We start from the raw sequence: 21,767 nt of genomic DNA, 5'->3' as shown, positions 1-21,767 counted from the left end.
TGTGGCAAACCTTCTGAAGCTTTGTATGCTTGAGAACATTTTTATTATATCATCACTTTGAATAACGTTTAGCTGTTGTATTAAATTCTAAGTTTGACTTTTTTCTCTTTAATATTTTAAATAATATTATCCCAATGACTTTTTTGCATCCAGTGTTGACATTAGGAAATCTGCTGTCAGTGTGTCTCTCCAGAATCTTTTAGAATTCTCTCATTGTCTGCTATTTTAAAATTTGTTATATTGTATCTAAAATGGGTTTGTCCATATCTTACTGTAGGCCATTATGGAGCCTCTTTATGTTTTTTTAAATTTTTTTTTTTTTTTAATTTATTTATTTTATTTTTGGCTGTGCTGGGTCTTCGGTTCGTGCGAGGGCTTTCTCTAGTTGCGGCAAGTGGGGGCCACTCTTCGTCGCGGTGCGGGGACCGCTCTTCATCGCGGTGCGCGGGCCTTTCACTATCGCGGCCCCTCCCGTTGCAGGGCACAGGCTCCAGACGCGCAGGCTCAGTAGTTGTGGCTCACGGGCCCAGCCGCTCCGTGGCATGTGGGATCTTCCCAGACCAGGGCTCGAACCCGTGTCCCCTGCATTAGCAGGCAGATTCTCAACCACTGCGCCACCAGGGAAGCCCCCTCTTTATGTTTTAATTCTAAGAATTTGTCTCTTTTATTTCTGCAACTATTTCTCCTCTCTATTTTTATTTTTATGAAATTCATATTACCCACATTGGGCACGTCTCTCTTTCATCTCTTTTGGCTTTTCTTCTCTGTTTTCAATTTCTTTATCCTTCCATCTTTTATTCTAAGAGAGTTCTTTAGTCTAGTCCTCCAGCTTACTAACTGTTTTTCAGTTGTATCTCTCCCAATATTTATTCTCATTAATGTGGTTTTTCTTCTGACTATTATATATATATACATATATATATATAGCTTGTTTGTTTTGTTTTGTTTTTGTTTGGCCGTGCCTCTTGGCATGCGGGATCCTAGTTCCCAGACCAGGAATCAAACCTGTGCCCCACCCCCATCCTCACCCCCCCACCCCCACCCCCATCCTCACCCCCCCACCCCCACCCCCCCGCAGTGGAAGCGCCGAGTCTTAACCACTGGACCACCAGGGAATTCCCGACTATTAAATATTTTTACACCTAGAACTTCTATATAGTTTTCCCTATATCCCCTAGGTTTTTTTTTTTTATACAATAGCTTCTCTTATTTTTGTAAATGCATTGTTTATGCTCATTTTAAGTGGCTAGTCTATATTTACTAATATTTCTTTTAAGGACACCTATGGGCCTGTTTGTTGTTTTTCTTTGGAGGTGGTGGTGCTCCCTGAAGTAAGGGAGTTACTATTTTGGCCTGTGAACCAGGACCGGACCAGAGGGGAAGTGAGAAACAGGAAATGGCCTCCTCCTCCGGCTGCCCCTTATATGTAATGTATAATAATATTATGACTTCAAGGTTCCTGTATCAAATCCTCATAGCACCTCTTAATTTCTAGTTCCAATTCACCACCAAGACCATGTGTAAGAGAACAGTGAAGTAGTTTATGTTAAAATTCCCCAAATTCAGACAGATACTCATCTGTATCTCCATACTTTGCTCTCGACCCTATGGGAGAGATCAGACCTTGATCCACAACTGCGATTCAGACATGAGTAAACTAGCTAACATATTGGGGTCTCCAAAGGTGCTCACAGATGCCCCTGAAAGAAGTTAAAGGGAATAAAGTAAAGCCTGGCGGGGTCGGGGGGGCAGGGCTGTCAGAAGAGTAGTGGCTACAGTGCAATATGACGTAGTATCAAAGATGACGTTGAATCACTAAGGGCTTAACAACGTTTCTATGGGAGATGCCTTCAAAACATTATGTCTGGGCTTCACTGGTGGCGCAGTGGTTGAGAATCTGCCTGCCAATGCAGGGGACACGGGTTCAAGCCCTGGTCTGGGAAGATCCCACATGCCACGGAGCAACTAGGCCCGTGAGCCACAACTACTGAGCCTGCGCGTCTGGAGCTTGTGCTCCGCAACAAGAGAGGCCGCGATAGTGAGAGGCCCGCGCACCGCGATGAAGAGTGGCCCCCACTCGCTGCAACTAGAGAAAGCCCTCGCACAGAAACGAAGACCCAACACAGCCAAAAATAAATAAATTAATTAATTAAACAAAAACAAACAAACAAAAAAAAAGTCTACTGCAGAGAAAGACAAATATCATACGATATTGCTTATATGTGGAATCTAAAGAAATGATGCCAATGAACTTATTTACAAAATGTAAATAGACTCATAGACATAGAAAACTAACTTATGGTTACCAAAGGGGAGTGGGGGAGGGATAAATTAGGAGTTTGAGATTAAAATATACACACTACTATATATAAAATAGATAAACAACAAGGACCTACTGTATAGCACAGGGAACTATACTCAATATCTTGTATATATGTTAAGGAATGTAAAAAAAAGAATATATATATAAAAAACTGAATCGCTTTGCTGTACCCCTGAAACTAACACAAAACTGTAAATCAACTATATTTCAATAAAAATTTTTTAAAAGTAGGTCTCCTAGAAGATGGGGCACCTAGAGTAGGAGGGGCACCCAGGGGGTCTAGAGGTGATCAGAATTCTGGGTGAAATAAAAGGGGTGTCAAAGGAGGTCAGCAGCAGCATAGAGACAATGTGAGGAATAGTTCAGGGTAAATCAGCCCCGTAGTGAAGAGCAGCCATCCTTGTTCCCTCCACCTCCTGCTCTCGGCTAAGGAAGGACGCAGGGCAGAGTGAACATTCTCAAGACCTACCTCCTGGCAGGTCACAGACTGCAGTATCTGTACCCACATTACGTGTCCGGGATACATGCTGCTAGGGACTTGAAAGTATAGCGAGACCAGGGACAGGCCCTGGAGTCGCAAAGAAGGCACCAGAGATGTCCTGCTCTGACACGCAGGTATTTATTGGTCTCTGGTATTTCTCAGGAAGGATGCTGTGTGGGAAGAAGTCCCAGAGGAGACCGGGGCTTATAGATCAGTGTGGGGATCACCTTGTCACCATACTTCAAATGTCGACATGTATTAAGTGCTTTCTATGTGTCAGGCCCTTTGCAAGGTGCTAAGTGTGAGTGGAATCACAGATGGGCAGGATTTGGAGGAGTCTTTGGAGACTCCCATCATTGGTGCTGAGGAGCACAGAGATTCAAAGGGACTGGAGGTTTAAAGTAGATCTGACAAAAATAAATAAATAAATTAGAATTCCCTGGCGATTCAGAAGTTAGGACTCTGTGCTTTCACTGCTGTGGCCCTGGGTTCAATCCCTGGTCGGAGAACTAAGATCCCGCAAGCCGCGCATGCAGACAGTAAATAAATACATAAAGTAGATCTGATGCTGGGGACTCCCCTCTGTCCTCTTCTGTCGCAGAAAGGTTGTCACCTGCAGTAGGACAAACAGTGTGGTTAGGACTCCCCGGTTAGCAGTGCATCCTTCATTCCTTTACACCTGCTCCCTGCTCCCTTCTATTTCTCCCCTCACAGGCCCCTAAGGAGAAGATGATCTTTCCAGCAGATGAGGACCAGTGAGAAGTCAAGAGGTACCCTAAGGAGATGCCATGTCACTCTCTCCAGCTCTCTCCACCTGTCCACCTGCTTGTTTTCCTCTTAGACCTGAAGGTTCTCTAGGGTAGGACTCTTTATGATTAATGCTGGAAAGGACCTCAGAGATGATTTAGTTAAATCCTCCATTTATGGGGTAGGAAAACTTTGGACCAGGGGGGTTCTGTGATTTCTCCAAGGTCACATGACCGAGTCCAAGAACATTGTATATTCTATCATTTCACACTGGGAGGTGACGGGTTTAGGGGTAGTCATCAAAATACCTTTACATCGACAGGAATAACACTGAATTGATGTGTCAATGCCTTGAGAGAGAACTACAAAGAGGTTGGAGGTGAGGTGAGGGGATAGAGAGAAAACACTGAACACAAAGTTGTAATTGTGACTCTGCTCTGGACAGAAGGCAGAGGGAGGCCTCTGAGTTCTCCAGTCGGACACTCTGCCGAAGGAGGATGGAGACTCAGGAGAAAAGAGGCAAAAGACCACTATGTGGTCCTGGATGCAGCCACTCGACGTCACAGGGAAAGTGGGCAGAGTCTCTTGGGGGCATGGGAGCTTCTCCCAGCCCAGCTCTGCCCTGGTCTCTACCTTCCGCAGAGCTGTACGTGTACAGAGGAGGAGTGACTGCTACTGGGAGTGATGGACCGCTACTGGAAGTGATACCTTTATAACAGAGTGGTGTACATCCAGTTTGACAGTGCCATGGGGGCATTTGTGGCTGTGACCAAGATGGGGCACATCACTGCATGTTCACAGCAGAGCTTTTTACAATAGCCAAGACTTGGAAGCAACCTAAATGTCCATTGACAGATGAATAGATAAAGAAGATGTGATATATATAAAATGGAATATTACTCAGCCATTAAAAAGAATGAAATAATGCCATTTGCAGCAACATGGGTGGACCTAGAGATGATCATACTAAGTGAAGTAAGCCAGACAGAGAAAGACAAATACCATTTGATATAGCTTATATGTGGAATCTAAAAATAATGATACAAATGAACTTATTTATAAAATAGAAACAGACTTAGAGAACTAACTTATGGTTACTGGTAGGGAAGGGGGCAGGGAGGGGTAGATCGGGAGTTTGGGATTGACATGTACACACTGGAATATTTAAAATAGATAACCAACAAGGACCTACTGTATAGAACAAAGATCTCTGCTCAATACTCTGTAATAACCTAAATGGGAAAAGAATTTGAAAAAGAATAGATACATGTATATGTATAACTGAAAAAAAATGGAAAAGAATATGAAAAAGGATATATATGTATAACTAAGTCACTTTGCTGTACAGCAGAAATTAACACAACATTGTAAATCAACTGTACTTCAATAAAATGTTTTTAAATGTAAAAAAAGAAAACCCTGCCAAGAATTGGAACATCCAGAGGGAGTTCCTGGGACTGAGACAGAGCGTGCGTGGACGTGATGTGCAAACAAACTACACCTGGACAAGGGTTTCACCCTGAAGCACGGAGGTGAAAGGGTGGGAGGGAGAGAGAAGACCCTGGAAGGGGTGGGCTCGGGCAGCAGAGGAGGGGAGCACTCTCCATCCCATCTCCAAGCCCCAGTGGGTCCCAGGCTGGGTGGCCTGAGCCCAGAAGGCTTCACAGTGCATGGGGGCCAGACCAGCATGGGAAAAGGCCAGACTCCCTGCTAATTAAACACACAAAAAAAGATTGGGTTTGTGGCTCTTGCTACAATTTTCTTTTTTTTTTTTTTTGGAGTTGGGGGGAGGTGGGTAGAGGAGACCAGGAAACATACATTAAATGAAGAATGAATCAAGCTACTTCTTTTCTTCTCTTTTTCTAATGAGGATATCAGACCAAGAGATCAAAAGAATGCTACTGGCTGAATATATTCTGATTCTAAGATCATGTTTGGCAGGATGATACATCCCTTTGAACAAGGTAGGAAAATGTCAATTTAGGTAGCTTCACAACTGGTTCAACATTTCTGTTCAAAAAATAGTAGTTACCAGCCTATACGTTTCTGGTGAAAGTGTTATAGAAAGTGTTATAGTGCTGACTTTGACCCTCTCCTGTTCCTCTCTGCTCTCTCTTTATTGTGTCTGACAAGGCCCTCCTTGGAAAAATTGAATGTTTTACTCTGTTTTTCCTACTCTGTCCCCCATCTTCTGCCTTCAAATAGCTTAATGGATGATATATTCATCTTTAACATCTAAAAGTCAATTTGGCTTAAAAATGGTGAATCACTGTATTGTACAACTGTAACTTATATAATCTTGTACGTTAACTATACTTCAATTTAAATTTTTTTTTTAAATGTCAATTTGGCAAGAAAATCACTCAACGCACTGCATTAGCTGTCTCCGTTGTCATAACAAGATTCTTTCCCGCACTCCTAGTCCAACCTAAAGTGAACGTCTCCCCCTCCAAGAAAGAGCCCCTGCAAGCCCACAACCTGCTCATCTGCCATGTGACTGATTTCCGTCCAGGCCACATGCAAGTCCGCTGGTTCCTGAATGGACAGAAGAAAACAGCTGGGGTTGCGTCCATCCACCTGATCTATGATGGAGACTGGACCTCCCAGCTCCTGATGATGTTGGAAATGACCCGTCAGCAGGGAGACGTCTACCCCTGCCACGTGGAGCACCCCAGTCTGGACAGGCCTGTCACCGTGAAGTGAGCTACTCCTTTATGACCCTCTGGACTCCAAGCTCTGGGGTCCACTCACTACGCCTCGGGGCCACACCACCCCGTGTTTTTCCTCCTCAACCCCCTGTGGTCTGGGCTGGGAGCAAAGGAGAGCTGGTAACTCTAGTGTGCGTTTATCCCTGCCCTGGGAAATCCTAAAGACTCTCTCCTTGTTAGAAAAACCTCAGAAAGTAACCACCTTCGTGACTGGCCCTCAGACATGAGAACCAGCCTCTCCCCTCGGTCTCCCTTCAGCCCCTGAAGCTGGGACCTGACGGGCTGACATTGGCTCCTGTGGAAGTCTCCACTCCAAGATCCAGAACTTTGGGGTGATTGCCACATTTTTAAAATTAATTTTTATTGGAGTATAGTTGATTTACAATGTTGTGTTCGTTTCTGCTGTACAACAAACTGAATCGATTATACATATACATATATCCCCTCTTATTTAGGTTCTTTTCCCATATAGGTCATTACAGAGGATTGAGTAGAGTTCCCTGTGCTGTACAGTAGTCCCTTATTAGTTATCTATTTTACATATAGTAGCGTGTATATGTCAATCCCAATCTCCCAATTTATCCCTCCCTCCCTTTCCCCCTTGGTAACCATAAGTTTGTTTTCTACACCTGTGACTCTATTTCTGTTTTGTAGCCACATTTTTAAACCTAGTTTAAAAATCATTTTGACTGTTACCTTAGAATACTGAACATTCCATCCTCTGCTTATAAGCAGAACCAATAGATTAATATAGGGTTTGACGAAAAGAAGACGGTCTCCCTGACTTTCTGTTTGGCCAAGAATTCCTCCTAATGTGGTGTCATCAGACTGCAGTCATAAAGCTGTAAGTTAACTCAGGATTCTAACCATCAAATCAGGTTTTGAACCTTGCCCTCTTGGGGATAGAGGGTTGTCCCAAGGAAACATGGAAGATAAATGATTTAGTACTTCTTTCCTTTCCCTGTTTTATTGGACAACTATAGGAAATTAAAACTGTGGATGGGAGAGGGAAGGACTGGGAGTCTGGGATGAGCAGATGTAAACTATTATCTATAGGATGGATAAACAACAAGGTTCTACTGTATAGCACAGGGAACTATATTCAATATCTGGGATAAACCATAATGGGAAATAATATGAAAAAGAATATATATATGTATAGCTGAATCACTTTGCTGTACAGCAGAGATTAACACAACATTGTAAATCAACTATACTTCAATAAAAAATAATAAAATTAGGGTCTTCCCTGGCTGTCCAGTGGTTAAGACTCTGTGCTTCCAATGCAGGGGGCACAGGTTTGATCCCTGGTCAGAGAACTAAGATCCCACATGCCACGCGATGCGGCCAAAATAATAATAGTAGTAAATAAATAAATAAATAAAAGTGAAAAATAACAATAAAATTTTAAAAATAAATAAATAAACATAAAACTTTAAAAGAAATAAATAAAACTGTGGGGTAATTTTTAATTTTTATGAGAAATGGTCTAAGATTTTTGAGGGAAAAGTCAGATTATCCATTGAAAAGAATCTGAATTTTACATGTTCTGTAAAGCTAGGGAATGTTCAATAGGCTCCCATCTCCACCTAGTGGCCGACAGTGGGATTTAGCCTTGGAGCAAGAAATCAAGGGATTTGTGAACAATTTGTTGGAATACTCCAACATTTTTTTAAATATATATACATTTTTTAAATTTTTATTTATTTGGCTGCGTTGTGTCTTCGTTGCTGCGCGCAGGCTTTCTCTAGTTGCGGTGAGCAGGGGCTACTCTTCGTTGTGGTGACTTCTCTTGTTGCAGAGCCATCAGGGAAGTCCCTACCCTGACTTTTATACGTGTAACCTTTTCTCTAACTTTTTCGTAAAGAATGTTGGAGTGGGACTTCCCTGGTGGCGCAGTGGTTAAGAATCCGCCTGCCAATGCAGCGGACACGGGTTCGAGCCCTGGTCTGGGAAGATCCCACATGCCGCGGAGCAACTAAGCCCGTGCGCCACAACTACTGAAGCCCACCTGCCCTAGAGCCCATGCTCTGCAACAAGAGAAGCCACCGCAGTGAGAAGCCTGCGCACCGCAACAAAGAGCAGACCCTGCTCGTGGCAACGAAGACCCAACGCAGCCAAAAGTTAAAAAAAAAAAAAAGTCGGGATAAATATGGCCAAATGTAGCGGCTTTGGCAGCACCAGCACTTCTGCAGTTTGGCTGTGCCTCGGACAGCAGCCATGAAAATATACTAATCATTGCTCTGTTGCAATATTTATATTTTTGTTAAATAATTGAATATAAAGAAATATACCAACAGAAGGCAACCCTTCAAAATTAACTTTAGAAAGAAGAAGGTCTACAAAAGTAGAGAGTCATAGTATCTATAAAGTGAGTGTGATCATCAGAGAACATCTAGAGCAGCCCTGCCCAATAGAACTTTCTGCTTTGATGGAAATGTTTATATCTGAGCTGCCCAATAGAGCAGCCACTAGCCACATGTACTCTTGAGCACTGAAAATGCCATTGGCTGGTGCAACTAATGGGCTGAAATTTTCATTTAATTCTAAACTAGTTAAATTTAAATTATAGCCATATGTGACTAGTGGCTACCATATTGGACAGGCAGAGTAGAGTTTACAATCTTTCTCTTAAAAAAAAATGTAGGCCCTCTCTTAGTAGCCTTTACTGGAGGCTGTAGGATAAGCTGCTAGAAAAATGAAAAATGAAAAAGAATTTGAGTGACTTCCCTGGTGGTCCAGTGGCTAAGACTCTGCGCTCCCAATGCAGGGGGCCCAGGTTCGATCCCTGGTCCGGGAACTAGACCCCACATGCATGCTGCAACTAAGAGTTTGTATGCTGCAACTAAAGATTCTGCATGCCGCAGCTAAAGATCCCACGTGTGGCAACGAAGATCCCGCGTGCCACAACTAGGACCTGGCGCGGCCAAAATAAATAATAAATAAATAAATATTAAATTTAAAAAAAAAGAATTTGAGAAGCCAGGGAAGGTAGAGATAAAGAGTCTTTTCTGGTTATGGATCATTAGATTTGGGGATAGCAAAATCTCAAAAACATAAGAGGCCCACTAGCAACTTAATACATTTACAAAAGAGATTAAAGAAGCATCAAAAACCGTCCAATTCTAGCAGACACAGAAGCTACAGCCATAGAAAGAATCTTGGCAAACCCTCAACTAATGCAGTTGAGAAGTGCTGGGAACGAAGCCAAAGGGAATCCCCAAGACAAAGAGCTTACAAAATTTTAAGAACATGTTTTCTCAGTACATACAGGAAAGGAAGCACTTCAACACACCTCCTCTGATTCACCCTCTGAGTTTAAAGAGCTTTGCCCTGAAAATCAAGCCAGATCCTCTCCCAGGACAGCACAAATAACTTCAATTTCCTTCCCTCCAGATCTGTTACAGTAGTAGATCTGTCTGGAAACACTACACTCTATTAAAACTTTGGACAAAGGACAATATTGCAGAATTCTAGGAACTTTGGGATACAGGATCAACAGGAACTTTTAATTAGGAAACTTAATCTAATAAGAGGGCTATTTTGACTGTTGGGGCATGTGGAGGAGAAAGTATCTAAAGGAATAAGTTGTGATAACATTAAATGAGGTTACAGAGAAACAAAAAAGTTCCTATGGTGATTTCACCTGCCCTTGGGTATGTTGAATTTACTACTGCAATTCCGGGAAATAGAAAAGCTCCCACTCTGAACCTCTGGAATTTCACTTCCCCACCAAAAAATGTAAATATGAAACAGTGCCAAGTCTCTAACAGAGTATGTAAAAAAACAATTATGATAAAATAGTTGGAGAAACTTGAGATAATCCATCCCACCAACAGAACTCTTTAACATCTCATTTTGGCCAGTCCAAAGGTAGGTGAATCTCAGAAGTTAATTGTGAATTATAGCAATATTAAGAATAATAGTTAGGGACTTCCCTGGTGGCACAGTGGTTAAGAATCCACCTGCCAATGCAGGGGACATGGGTTCGAGCCCTGGTCCAGGAAGATCCCACATGCCGTGGAGCAACTAAGCTGGTGCGCCACAACTACGGAGCCTGTGCTCTAGAGCCTGTGAACCACAACTACTGAAGCCACGCGCCTAGAGCCCGTGACCCACAACAAGAGAAGCCACCGCAATGAGAAGCCTGCGCACCTCAACGAAGAGTAGCCCCCCGCTCGCCACAACTAGAGAAAGCCCGCACACAGCAACAAAGACAATGCAGCCAAATAAATAAATATAATAAAAATGAAAAATACCATATAAAAATAATAGCTAATTCTTTTTTTTAATTTTTATTGAAGTATAGCTGATTTACAATGTTGTGTTAGTTTCAGGTGTACAGCAAAGTGAATCAGTTATACATATACATATATCCACTGTTTTTTTTTAGATTCTTTTCCCATATAGGCCATTACAGAGTACTGAGTAGAGTTCCCTGTGCTGTTCAGCAGGTTCTTACTAGTTATCTATTTTATTTAGAGTAGTGTGTATATGTCAATCCCAATCTCCCAATTTATCCCTCCCCCCAAATAGCTAATTCTAAATATTACTCAGTGATTAAAAAAAAGAATGAAATATTGGACAATAAGGTCCTACTTTATAGCACAGGGAAATATATTCAATGTCCTGGGACAAACCATAATGGAAAATAATATTAAGAAAATAATGTGTAGGGCTTCCTTGGTGGCACAGTTGTTAAGAATCCGTTTGCCAATGCAGGGGACACGGGTTCAAGCCCTGGTCTGGGAAGATCCCACATGCCGCAGAGCAACTAAGCCTGTGCGCCACAACTACTGAGCCCGCGTGCCACAACTACTGAAGCCCGCATGCCTAGAGCCCGTGCTCTGAAACAAGAGAAGCCACCGCAATGAGAAGCCCGCACACCGCAACAAAGAGTAGCCCCCGCTCGCCGCAACTAGAGAAAGCCTGCACACAGCAACAAGGACCCACAGAGCCAAAAATAACAAATAAAATAAAAAATAAAAATAAAAATTATAGTGACTGTTAAAAATAATAATAATGTGTATATATATATGTATAACTGAGTCACTTTGCTGTACAGCAGAAATTAACACAACACTAAATCAACTATACTTCAATTTTTAAAAAGTAAAACAAAAATTTTTTTAATTAAAAAATAAAGAATGCCATTTGCAGCAACCTGGATGGACCTAGAGAATATTATACCTAGTGAAGTCAGAGAAAGACAAATATTATATGATATCACTTATATACGGATTCTAAAAACTAATACAAATGAATCTGTATGCAAAACACACTCACAGACATAGAAAACAAATTTATGATTACCAAAGGGAAGAGGGAGGGAGAGACAAATTAGGAGTAGGGAGTTAACAGATACAAATTACTATACCTAAAATAGATAAGCAGCAAGGATTTACTGTATAGCACATGGAATTATGCTCAATATCTTATAATAACCTATAGTGGAATTTAATCTGAAAAAAATATATAACTGAATCACTTTACTGTACACCTGAAAGAAACACAATGTTGTAAATCAACTATCAATAAGTTTTTTTTAAAGAATAATAGCTAATTCTTTTTTTTTAATAGCTAATTCTTAAATCGTGCTTACTAGATGCCAGGGATTGTTCTAAGTACTTTTTATATATTTCACTCATCTAATTTTTTAAAAATAGGGCTTCCCTGCTGGTGCAGTGGTTAAGAATCCGCCTGCCAATGCAGGCGACACGGGTTCGAGCCCTGGTCCGGGAAGGTCCCACATGCCGCGGAGCAACTAAGCCCGTGCGCCACAACTACGGAGCCTGCGCTCTAGAGCCTGCGAGCCACAACTACTGAGCCTGTGAGCCACAACTACTGAAGCCCGCGCGCCTAGAGCCCGTGCTCCGCAGCAAGAGAAGCCCCCGCAGTTAGAAGCCCGCGCACTGCAACGAAGAGTAGCCCCGGCTCACCACAACTAGAGAAAGCCCATGCACAGCAACGAAGACCCAATGCAGCCAAAAATAAAATAAAATAAATTTTTAAAAAAGGTTTAAAAGAATAAATACACAAAAATAAACAAAATGTGGTTAGCATTGTACCTGATATTATTTCCTTAGTAAAAGATCTAAGTCAATCCTTGATTAGCGTGTATGCATTCATCTGGCTGTTATATTCTTCTCAATATCAATAAACTATGTCCATCACCAGTTTGCTTTCCCTTGGCTGCCCCAACAAGTCTCATTTATTATATGAGCTCAGTAGATTTTTTTTCCCCTGAGGCACAATCCAATAAAGCAGAAGTTAAAGAGATGACCTAAACCTAATGCGAGTATTAAAATTGTTCATTACACTTATGACACATTAACCAGGAGTGAATTGAAAACAATTATGCCTGTGAGGAACGTTATGGGGGTGGTAGAAATAGCCTTTATCTTGATAGTGGTGGTGATTACACAATGAATATGCTTGTTAAAACTCATAGGACAGTACAGCTAAGGAGGATGAATTTCATTGTATGTAAAATATATCTCAGTAAACCTGATTTTTTAAAAAGCAACTGCAACCCAAAACTATGTCTTCCCTTATTGATTTTACGATTAAAAGGAATGAACCATAAAACCATAAAATTTTCAGTAATTGGGGGAGAAAAAAATCTGCCTAAGATCAGGGAAAAGCCCTCGCCCTTGAAACACCCCTACCCCAAAAAAGAAGACCAGAAATTAATTGGCATGTGTGAATTCTGAAATCTGCATCTCCTACATCTGTATTAAACTTGGATCTCTTCATCATATTACTAAAAATGGATCCAAATCATATGGATCTTTAAACAGGATACCTTAGGGCTGTGCTCTCTGATATGGTAGCCACTAGCTACATGTGGCTATTTAGATTAATTAAAATTTAATAAAATTAAAAATACAATTCTTGTGGGACTTCCCTGGCAGTCCAGTGGTTAATACTCTGTTCTCCCAATACAGGGGACACAGGTTTGGTCCCTGGTTGGGGAACTAAGATCCCGCATGCCGTGTGGCCAAAAAACAAACAAAAAAATAAAATAAAATTCTTTAGATGCACTAACCACTTTTCAAGTGCTTGATAGCTACATGCAGCTAGTGGCTGCCATACTGGATCGCACAGATGCAGAATATTTCCTTCATCACAGAAAGTTCTAGTGGACAGCACTGCTCTAGAGGGCAAATAGACATATAGACCACTGGAGTTTAAGGATTGGAGTATTGAATACATATCTGTATGGCATGGGTCTCTGAAAATTCAAGTGGCTGACATTTCTAATTAAAACCATCTTGAGATGATACACAGTCTAACTATTCTACTTATACTCCAACAAGACCAATTATCTTCTCACTCAGAGGCAAGCACACCAATAGAGATAACTCATGGTGAAGTCAGGGAGGAAAGTGTGACACAGGAACAAGCTCTAGGTGCCTGTAACAGCCTGCAGAAACTTCAAGAAATCCCTAGAGGGAAGTTTGCCAGCAAAACAGAATACATAGCCTATTTGTTTTTAAATTTCTGCTTAATACTTTGCCTAGTGCTCGGGGGTAGATAATATTGGAAACCCCTCCCCTCAGGGCAAATACGTTCTTAAACGATTGATTTTTATGGAAATTGTGGGACTGCTTTATTGGTAAAAGCAGCCACTGGAGAATCCCCCCTTTCTGGATCTAAAGAAATTATTTAGAGACATGGCAGGCAGAGAATTGTTCCCCTATATCCATAATTCCACAGTTCCTAATAGAACTTTCTGTTTTATTTGGGCACATGGACTTCCAGAATAAGTCCTAGTTTCCCATCCTTCTTTCCAGTTATGTGTGGCCACACGTAAGTTCTGTCCAATGCTCTGTAAGGAGAACTGCTGTGTGCAACTTCTAGAAGGTGGCCTTATAAAGAGGGTGATGGGTCCTTCTTTCCCCTTCCTCTTTCCTGCTGATTTGAATGCAAACCTGAAAGCTGGAACTCAAGCAGTCATATTGGACCTGAGAAGGAAGAGCCATGTTGAGGCTGGTGGAACAAGAAGATGGAAAAAAGTCTGAATCTCTGACACTGTTAAACACCATACCAGCCCTGGAGCTCAACGTGAGAGAGAAATAAAAGTCTATCTTGGTTAAACCACGATTGTTCTCAGGGTATCTGTGTCTCACAGCTCAACCTAATCTGAACCAATATATACAGCATCTCTTGTTCGCAGCCAGGCTATAACAAGAGTAGATTCATGGAAATGTAAAATGGAGCTCTCAAAGTACATATCACCCTCAAGCATCAGATACAGTAAAATGATGGATTGGTTTCCTTCAGCCCCAGTGCAGGACTGTCACTAAAAACTCTCTCACAGCTGCTTATCTTCTTGGTAATCACACCTTACATGGTGCCTTGTCCAACATGGCACCCTCCACGGTGCTTGCCAGTAAAGAGCCCAAAAACTGTGACTGACAGGATGGAGAAGGAATCCCAGATGCTGTTGTGTGGGCCCATGAGCATCTGTTGAGTTTGCTGCCATATCAAAGGATTTCAGAAAGGAGCTGGTATAGATTTACTTATTGTAATAAATCAATAAGACAATACAGTGGCTGATATACTTTCCAATATCCATGTTGCATCCCGAGCTGCCAGGTAGGAGACTTAGTATCTTCAAAGCTTTTGCAATAGCCATAAAATCACTCTTTAGGGCTTCCCTGGTGGCTCAGTGGTTAAGAATCCGCCTGCCAATGCAGGGGACATGGGTTTGATCCCTGGCCCGGGAAGATCCCACATGCCCCGGAGCAACTAAGCCCATGCGCCACAACTACTGAGCCTGCGCTCTAGAGCCTGTGCTCTGCAGCAAGAGAGGCCACGACAATGAGAAGCCCATGCACCGCAGGAAGAGTAGCCCCTGCTTGCCTCAACTAGAGAAAGCCCATGCGCGGCAATGAAAACCCAACACAGCCAAAAAAAAAAAAAAAAAAAAAAAACACTCTTTAAAGACACAGCAAAGTGGAATTGAGCTTTTCTACCGCTAAGTGGTGTCAGGTATGTCTAATGAATGAATGTTGGTGAATGTCATGTTTGATAGTGACATAAACAGAACCACAACAGCTATAACCAAAGCATGTTCACGTACTTTAGGCAAAGAAAATGTGTAAGAATTCACGCAGTGGTGCCATATTTCACTGACTTGATGACCAAGGGAAGACAGAGATATGTAGGCCATGGCCCTCTGGGATATGTCGTGCTCCCAAGTACAGTTACCTAAGTTGTCCAAATTTTACAAGTTGTTTTTTGACCATAAGTCACAGACGCCACAAATATCAGCTCAAGGCTGAGAAGCAGCTCCAAGATGTGACAGGCTAGAGGACATGCCCCCAGCCTTCGTGCTATAATCTCATAGTCCTCCCCACTCCTAGTCCTCCCCTCCTAAGCCTCCCAACCTGTTGTTGGCTGTGTATGTGTCTAGGACCTTCACACCCTCCTCCAACCTGGGGGGCCCAAAGTCACTCCCCCAAGTCTCTATTTCTCTCTCCTTTATCTCCTTTATCTCCTCCCCATCCCATCTAGAAGCCTCCACTGTCCACAAGCCACTGGAGCCCCTGCCAGTACCCACATGTCCAGATTTCAGGACGCTTGCACTACCCACGCCCAGTCACACCCCAAAACTTCCACCTCTGGGTGCTTCCCCTCATCTTTCCTTAGAGCCAGGCCCCAGCTTGCTGGAGGAGGGGGCAGGAGATGCCCCACTGCAAGGAGAGGGCTGTGGTCCTGGCGTCCTTGGCTGCAGCTTGGCACAGAATTGCTCATAAAACCGTTATACGGGGTTGCTTGGCATACTAGTTAAATAGACTTTTGTGCATGGGCCTGGGGACCTAACCGCCGTGTATAAATGTTAGTTGAGTAAATGCATGGCTTTTTTTCCACGGAGAAAAGCTCTCTGAACTCAGAGCATCTGACCAAAAGTGACCTTTGGGAACACTCCCCTCTGTGCTCCAAGGGCGACCTCTGTGGGTTTGGCTCCAACTGCAAAGAGAGCTCCGGAGAAACCTCAGCTCTGGCCCGGCTTGTCTGGGAGTGGGTGCGGGCGAGCGGTGTGAGGAGCATCTATTTAGGTCTGATCTTCTGTTCAGCTGAGGCCTGGGATTGGGGGGAGAAGGGTGCCTGAAGCCATTGAGATGGAGGGGAGGGCGTGGCTGATCCCAGAAACCACATCCATCGCCTGATTCCATATAGACGAGGGCCAGGGGCTTCTGCTCCATTCGGCTTCCTCCTGGGTTGGGGGAGTGGGAATGAGGGTTCAGTTGGTGATGCAGGAGGGGCGGCGGTTTAGGGACGTCTTAGGGCGCGGAATCACTGCGCTTGCGCTTTAGCCGGGCGAGGTCTCCGCGCCGCCACCAGGGGGCCGCAGAGGCAGAGAGATGCGCGGAGCCCGAAGAGCAGGCGCGCGGAAGGGGGTTTTCACCTGCGCTCGGTTTTCCTGCCCAACCGCCGCCGATGCGAGGCCGGACTTCTAGATGCCCATAGGAGAGCTCCCTGGGATCGATACTGAGTTAGCTCCAACACTTCAGGGTTTCAAAGATCGGGGCTTTGTCCTTGCCGTCGGGGATCCGCCAGGAGGAAGAAGTACGGGGGCGCTGCCTACTGGGACTCCGGGTCTGGGGTGCAAAGCAGCCCCTCCCCGACCCGCACCGGGGGTTTGCGGAAGAGAAACAGGGACACACATACGTGCACACGCTCGTACACCGTCCCCCTCCCGCACCAGCAGCCCGAGGAAAGGGGCGTCGTAATCAGGAGGCCCTGAAAGAAGTCTTCATCTCCTGCCAGGACGGGCGGGAGGCAGGATGTGCTGTGTGAGGATGGGAAGCCCAGGAGCTGCCAAGAATGCCCGACTGTGCAGCCAGCCCTGAACAGAGGAGACACCTGACCCAGAGGGCTCAGAGCTGCTGCATAAACCCCGAGAGGGGCCGCCGGCGGGCGGCACGGAGTCGGAGGAGACACTGGGCGAGGATTATGCATCTTGACACGGCACAAAGCCTGGAGTAATGTAGACCCTAATACACACAAGCATGAGGGGCCCCAGCCGCAGCCCTGGCTTTTTATGGCAGGACATGCAAGCCTGTACCAAAGGGACTGGGGCGGTAAACGCTGTCGTGAAAGTGAGCCTCAGTCTCATCTGCAAACAGTTCAGGCTAAACATCTAAGGCTCCTTCCAGCCCTGAGGTCCCTAAAGCTGGGGGGTGATGGGGTGTTTGAGGTGAAACCAGGGAGGGCACGCACACCCTCACACCGAACCAATCCAGCGCCAGCGTCAGGCAGAACCCTGGACCCCCACCTGCTGTCACTGGGGGATCCGTTTGAGATTCTGAACTCATATGCCAGGCTTTATGAACTCTCTCTGCACCCTAACACCCCAGCTGGACAGGCCCTCCAGGAAATAGGGATTAAGCCATTCATTTCTGGTAACAGCTCAGCCGGGAAGAAGGGGCGCCGCTGGATGAGAGTGGGGGTGGGGATTGAAATAACAACACAAGCACCACACACATACACCCCAGCAGGAGACAATCACATTTTTTAACCGTCAGTCAGAATGGACGCAGGTCATAGTGCTAGACAAGGCCCTGGGAGTCCCATCCAGATGCTGCACATTAACCCTTTAATTGCAGGATCAGAGAAGGTGAGGGGGCACCCAGGGGAGGGATGGGGGTGGCCAGGATGGCAATGGTGTACTGGCGGGGCTCAGGGCCACGGCGATTTCCCAGCTAACGTGGAAGAATTTCAATAGTTCAACAGTCTGCTGACCGCAGGCCCTGCACACACCCCTCACTGTTCCATTTCTCCCCTGAGGGACTGGCCTGGTCCCCAAGTAGCAGGCATTCCTGCGAGCCCCAGACCAAGTGAAAGACAGCAGGCATGCGGGTCGCGGAGCCAAACACCTGGTAGGTAGAGATGAGCGAGCCCCACCCTGGGCAGAGAGAGGCAGAGCCCTGAGACAAAGGAGACCATGTATTACAACGTTCACAGTGGGTGCTGCAGGTGGGGTGTGAGGGAGGCGGGGTTCGGCCCCCAACCCCCCACAGTCTCTGAGGAGAGCCCTGAGGCAAAGATGAGGGTGCCAGGCTCACCCCTGGAGAGCCCTGTCTCCAAAGTCCGCTGATTTTTGTTGGCATTTCTCTCTTTATCTTTTTTGTCATTTTGTTTTCCACTCTTTAAATAATTAATATAATTACTTTTAAATACAAAATACACAGTGTCCTTTCTCTTCCACGTGTTTGGGGTGATTGGGAGGTAAATTTTAAATAAGGGTCTCAGCTGTCGAACAGGGCACAGGCTCCAAGTGGGAGGGCCGCGAGCCCTAGGTGCACCCCTCCCCTGCACTGCCCCTGACTGGGGGCTCTCGGTGCCCTGGCCCAAGGCCCCCTAGATGGCGAGGAGCCCTTCTGCGAGGTGGCACAGAGCCGATGCTGTGGGATTCCAGGTGGGCCTGGTGTCGATGCACAGGGTCAGACAGAGGAGAAAGTCTTAGCCCATGAAGCAGACAGGCCCCAGCAGCACCCCTCCCCGCCTCGGGGGGGCCCCCAGGTCTGAGAAGGAGGCGTCCAGCACTGGCAGCTGCTCCAGTACAGGTGTTCGAACCTCCAGCACCGTCCGGCCTTGCTGGGTCTTGAGGGGGAGACACCAGAATGAGAGTGAGCATGGGGGAGGCACACAGGGCCCGCGGACACCCCAACCTCAGGCCCAGGCTCTCCGCTCCTTCAAGTGCCCTGAGATGCTGTTCCTCTCATCTGTGTCCCATGTTCAGACTTTGCTAAATTTTCTTCCTAAAGTTTCTTCCAGAGAGTCAGGCTTGGGAAAGCTGGGAAGGTTGTGCATGTGTGTGTGCATGCACACGCATGCAGTCTTGAGCCAGTCTGAGCAGCTTTGGGTTTGTCTTTGAGATTATTTGTCTGTAGTGGTTGTGTGAGCCTGTGTGACTCCACGGGGACGTGTGTACATGTGCTTGTGGGTGTAAGTGTGTGATGACAGCTGACACAATTCCACGTGTGTGTACCTGTGTGACCCTTTCCAGGAGACTCTGGGGATGTATATACGGATTGGGGGTGTCCATGTGCCCTTCCATGGGGAGGGGGCATTGTTTATACCCCGTGTGTGCAGAGGGCAACCTGTGTAACTGTGCTTACAAGCCTGCATGACCCACTCTGGAGACACTGCCATGTGCACACAGGTGACACCCACCTTCCATCCTTCCATCCTTCCATCCTTCCTGCCCTTCCTGACACCAGGAAGCTGGCCTCCTCCTGCTCTCCCCGAGCGCCCCTGCCCAAAGGGTCTTCCTACCGCCTCCTCCAGCCTGAGTCTGGGACCCGCCCCCACCCAGCTCTCCCTGGTTCCCACCTGACAGCCGTCTCTGAATTCCTTGACGTAGGGGCTGGTCTCCGGGCTCAGCTCATCCTCATTGGCCCCTCGGAGCTTCAGGGGGCCATCCCAGACCTCCCCAGAGCAGGGGTACGAGATGTTCTGGTGGGCTGAGACGCTGAGCAGCCGCAGGAAGGTGAGCTGGACCACACCGACTGGGGAGCCTTCGGAGTCCACGTAAGAGAACTGGCAGGAGAGAGGGCTGTAGTCAAGGATGGACACGGGCCTGCAGAGCAGCTACAGAAGCAGGGCGGCTGAGCCAGGGTCATGGGTGGGGAATGGGTGGGAGGAAAGGGCTGGGGGAGAAATAAGGGGCCGGGGTGGAACCAGGGGATAAATAAAAGGCAGACAGACTTTTGTCTTAGGTTGTCAGGGGAAGAAGATGAAGTGAGCATCAGAAGACTGGTGAGAAGGAACGGAATAAGAGAAGAGTCAGCAGGCTCTGCAGGGTCAAAGGTCAGGGAACTTGTCACACAAACCCAGAAACCACTAGGCCCAGAGGGGGGCTCCACTGTGGTGCAAGGGACAGGGCAGTCAGAGGCCAGATCTCACCTGCGTGACATCATCCCTGGGCGTCACACAGGTTTCCCCTCCTGCCGTAAAGTTGCAGAAAACCCGGAAGGCATCCCGAGCACAGCCCTGGTTGGGGTCAACCCAGTACTCTCCTGTCGAGTGGGGGGGAGGGTCAGGGCCCCCGAGGTCTTGGACCCAAGATGCTCTTTGCCCCACTTCCCTCCCACTGCTCCAACCAGCCGCCCCCACGTGCCCTCCGACACCCAGTCCTCCGTTCCCCCACCAGACCCCCAGAACACAGCTCTGCTTTCCCGCATCACCTTATGCCCCTGTCCGTCTCTGCCTCCCCTCCCCCCAGCAGCACCCCCAGGCTCGCAAATGGAGGGGGTAGGAGCGCTGACACCCTCACGCTGGTCCAACGTGTGGCTGTAGGCTTGCACACGTGTCTGTGTGCGTAAATGCCAGCATGTGTGTCCACGAGTCTATGCTTATCAATTCCTGTAGACCCCGAGCAGGTAACGAGCTGATGAGCCTGGTAGGACCATGTCAGTTGCTAAATACGGAAATACCTCTGACCCAGTTGGTAAAGAGCTGCTGCCCCAAGCCCCTCCACCCTCACCCCCACCCCACAGCTTCCCCAAGCCTCCCCCGACATCCATCCTGCTTGTTTACGTCCACGCGGTTGTTCACATGTCGTGTCCCTGGCACTGACCGTCAGGCAGCTCTGGGTGGCAGAGCTTCAGGTCCTGGCAAGTGCGAGCGGGGCTGTCCTGGGTCCCCGTCGGCCGCCTCATCTGCTCAATCTCCTCCCGCAGGGAGTCCAGGGAGCCAAAGATCTCCTCCAGCCCCCCAGGACTGCCCGGGGCCCCCCCAGTTGGCACGGCCTCATCTTCCTGCATCAGCTGGCTTCCATCCACTGAGCGCCGAGTCTTCTTGGGCATCTGGATGGGCAGGGGCTGGATCACCTCGCCGGGGGGACCCTGGTGGAGGGAAGGGCGGAGAGGGCAAGAGACAGGTCAGGGTGAGGGCCATGCGGAGAAACACCCAGACAGAGGGGGACCGTCAGAAGAGCAGGACCTGACACTGACTCACCGGGTGTCCTGGAGGGCCCTGGACGCCCTTCTCTCCCTTAGGTCCGGCTGGGCCCTGCCAAGGGAGTCAATGAAGTCATGGAGGGGTCAAGAGGTCAAGAATGCAATCAAGGTCACAGAAGGGTCAAATCAGTCTCTGGGCTGGGAATGAGGGGCTCCACTGGCAGGGAGTATGTTTGTCTTGAAGAGACAGTGTCAAGTCCACCTATGGAGGGCTGGGGGGAGGGAAGGTCAGAGCTGGCTTGGGGTCACTCACTGTGGCTCCTTTGGCTCCTTTGGGGCCAGCAGGTCCCTGTGAAACGAGGAACAAGAAAGAGATGGTCACCACAGGGGAAGATCAGAACAAGGAGAATTGGAGAGGCAAGGTCATGAGTTCACAGGACCCTGGAGCCATCACAAGAGGGGCAGGCATGGGGGACATGGGGACATTCGGGAGGCCCTGGAAGGACAGGAGTGGAAACACTGAAGGTGTAGGAACATATGGGGGACACGGGGGCCTATGAGTGTTATGCTGGCATTGTCATGGAAGCCAGTGG

The 21,767-nt window shown here is 46.7% G+C and overlaps 2 protein-coding genes across 2 annotated transcripts in view; one reads left to right on the top strand and one right to left on the bottom strand.

Moving 5' to 3' along the window:
• Nucleotides 1–4,235: 4,235 nt before the first annotated feature.
• LOC118904242 (HLA class II histocompatibility antigen, DP beta 1 chain-like) lies at nucleotides 4,236–6,254 on the top strand. Its single transcript, XM_036870156.1, is given in 4 exon segments — nucleotides 4,236–4,334; nucleotides 4,970–5,048; nucleotides 5,051–5,083; nucleotides 5,974–6,254. Coding segments are annotated over 4 exon segments (492 nt in total).
• Nucleotides 6,255–18,197: 11,943 nt separating this feature from the next.
• Nucleotides 18,198–21,767, bottom strand: part of COL11A2 (collagen type XI alpha 2 chain) — a 28,289-nt gene continuing 24,719 nt past the window's right edge. Inside the window, exons 61-66 of the mRNA XM_036870558.1 lie at nucleotides 21,488–21,523; nucleotides 21,233–21,286; nucleotides 20,853–21,120; nucleotides 20,180–20,292; nucleotides 19,607–19,813; nucleotides 18,198–18,874 (exon numbers count right to left, since the gene is read on the bottom strand). Of these exons, the coding sequence (XP_036726453.1) occupies nucleotides 18,734–18,874; nucleotides 19,607–19,813; nucleotides 20,180–20,292; nucleotides 20,853–21,120; nucleotides 21,233–21,286; nucleotides 21,488–21,523 (819 nt within the window). The 3' untranslated portion in view covers nucleotides 18,198–18,733. The remainder of the gene's footprint in view (nucleotides 18,875–19,606; nucleotides 19,814–20,179; nucleotides 20,293–20,852; nucleotides 21,121–21,232; nucleotides 21,287–21,487; nucleotides 21,524–21,767) is intronic.

This window comes from Balaenoptera musculus, chromosome 11, assembly GCF_009873245.2.
Source record: "Balaenoptera musculus isolate JJ_BM4_2016_0621 chromosome 11, mBalMus1.pri.v3, whole genome shotgun sequence".
In the NCBI taxonomy this organism is placed as follows: domain Eukaryota; kingdom Metazoa; phylum Chordata; class Mammalia; order Artiodactyla; family Balaenopteridae; genus Balaenoptera; species Balaenoptera musculus.
The sequence above is the reverse complement of the archived record's forward strand: the minus strand, read 5'-3'. Positions and strand labels throughout refer to the sequence as shown.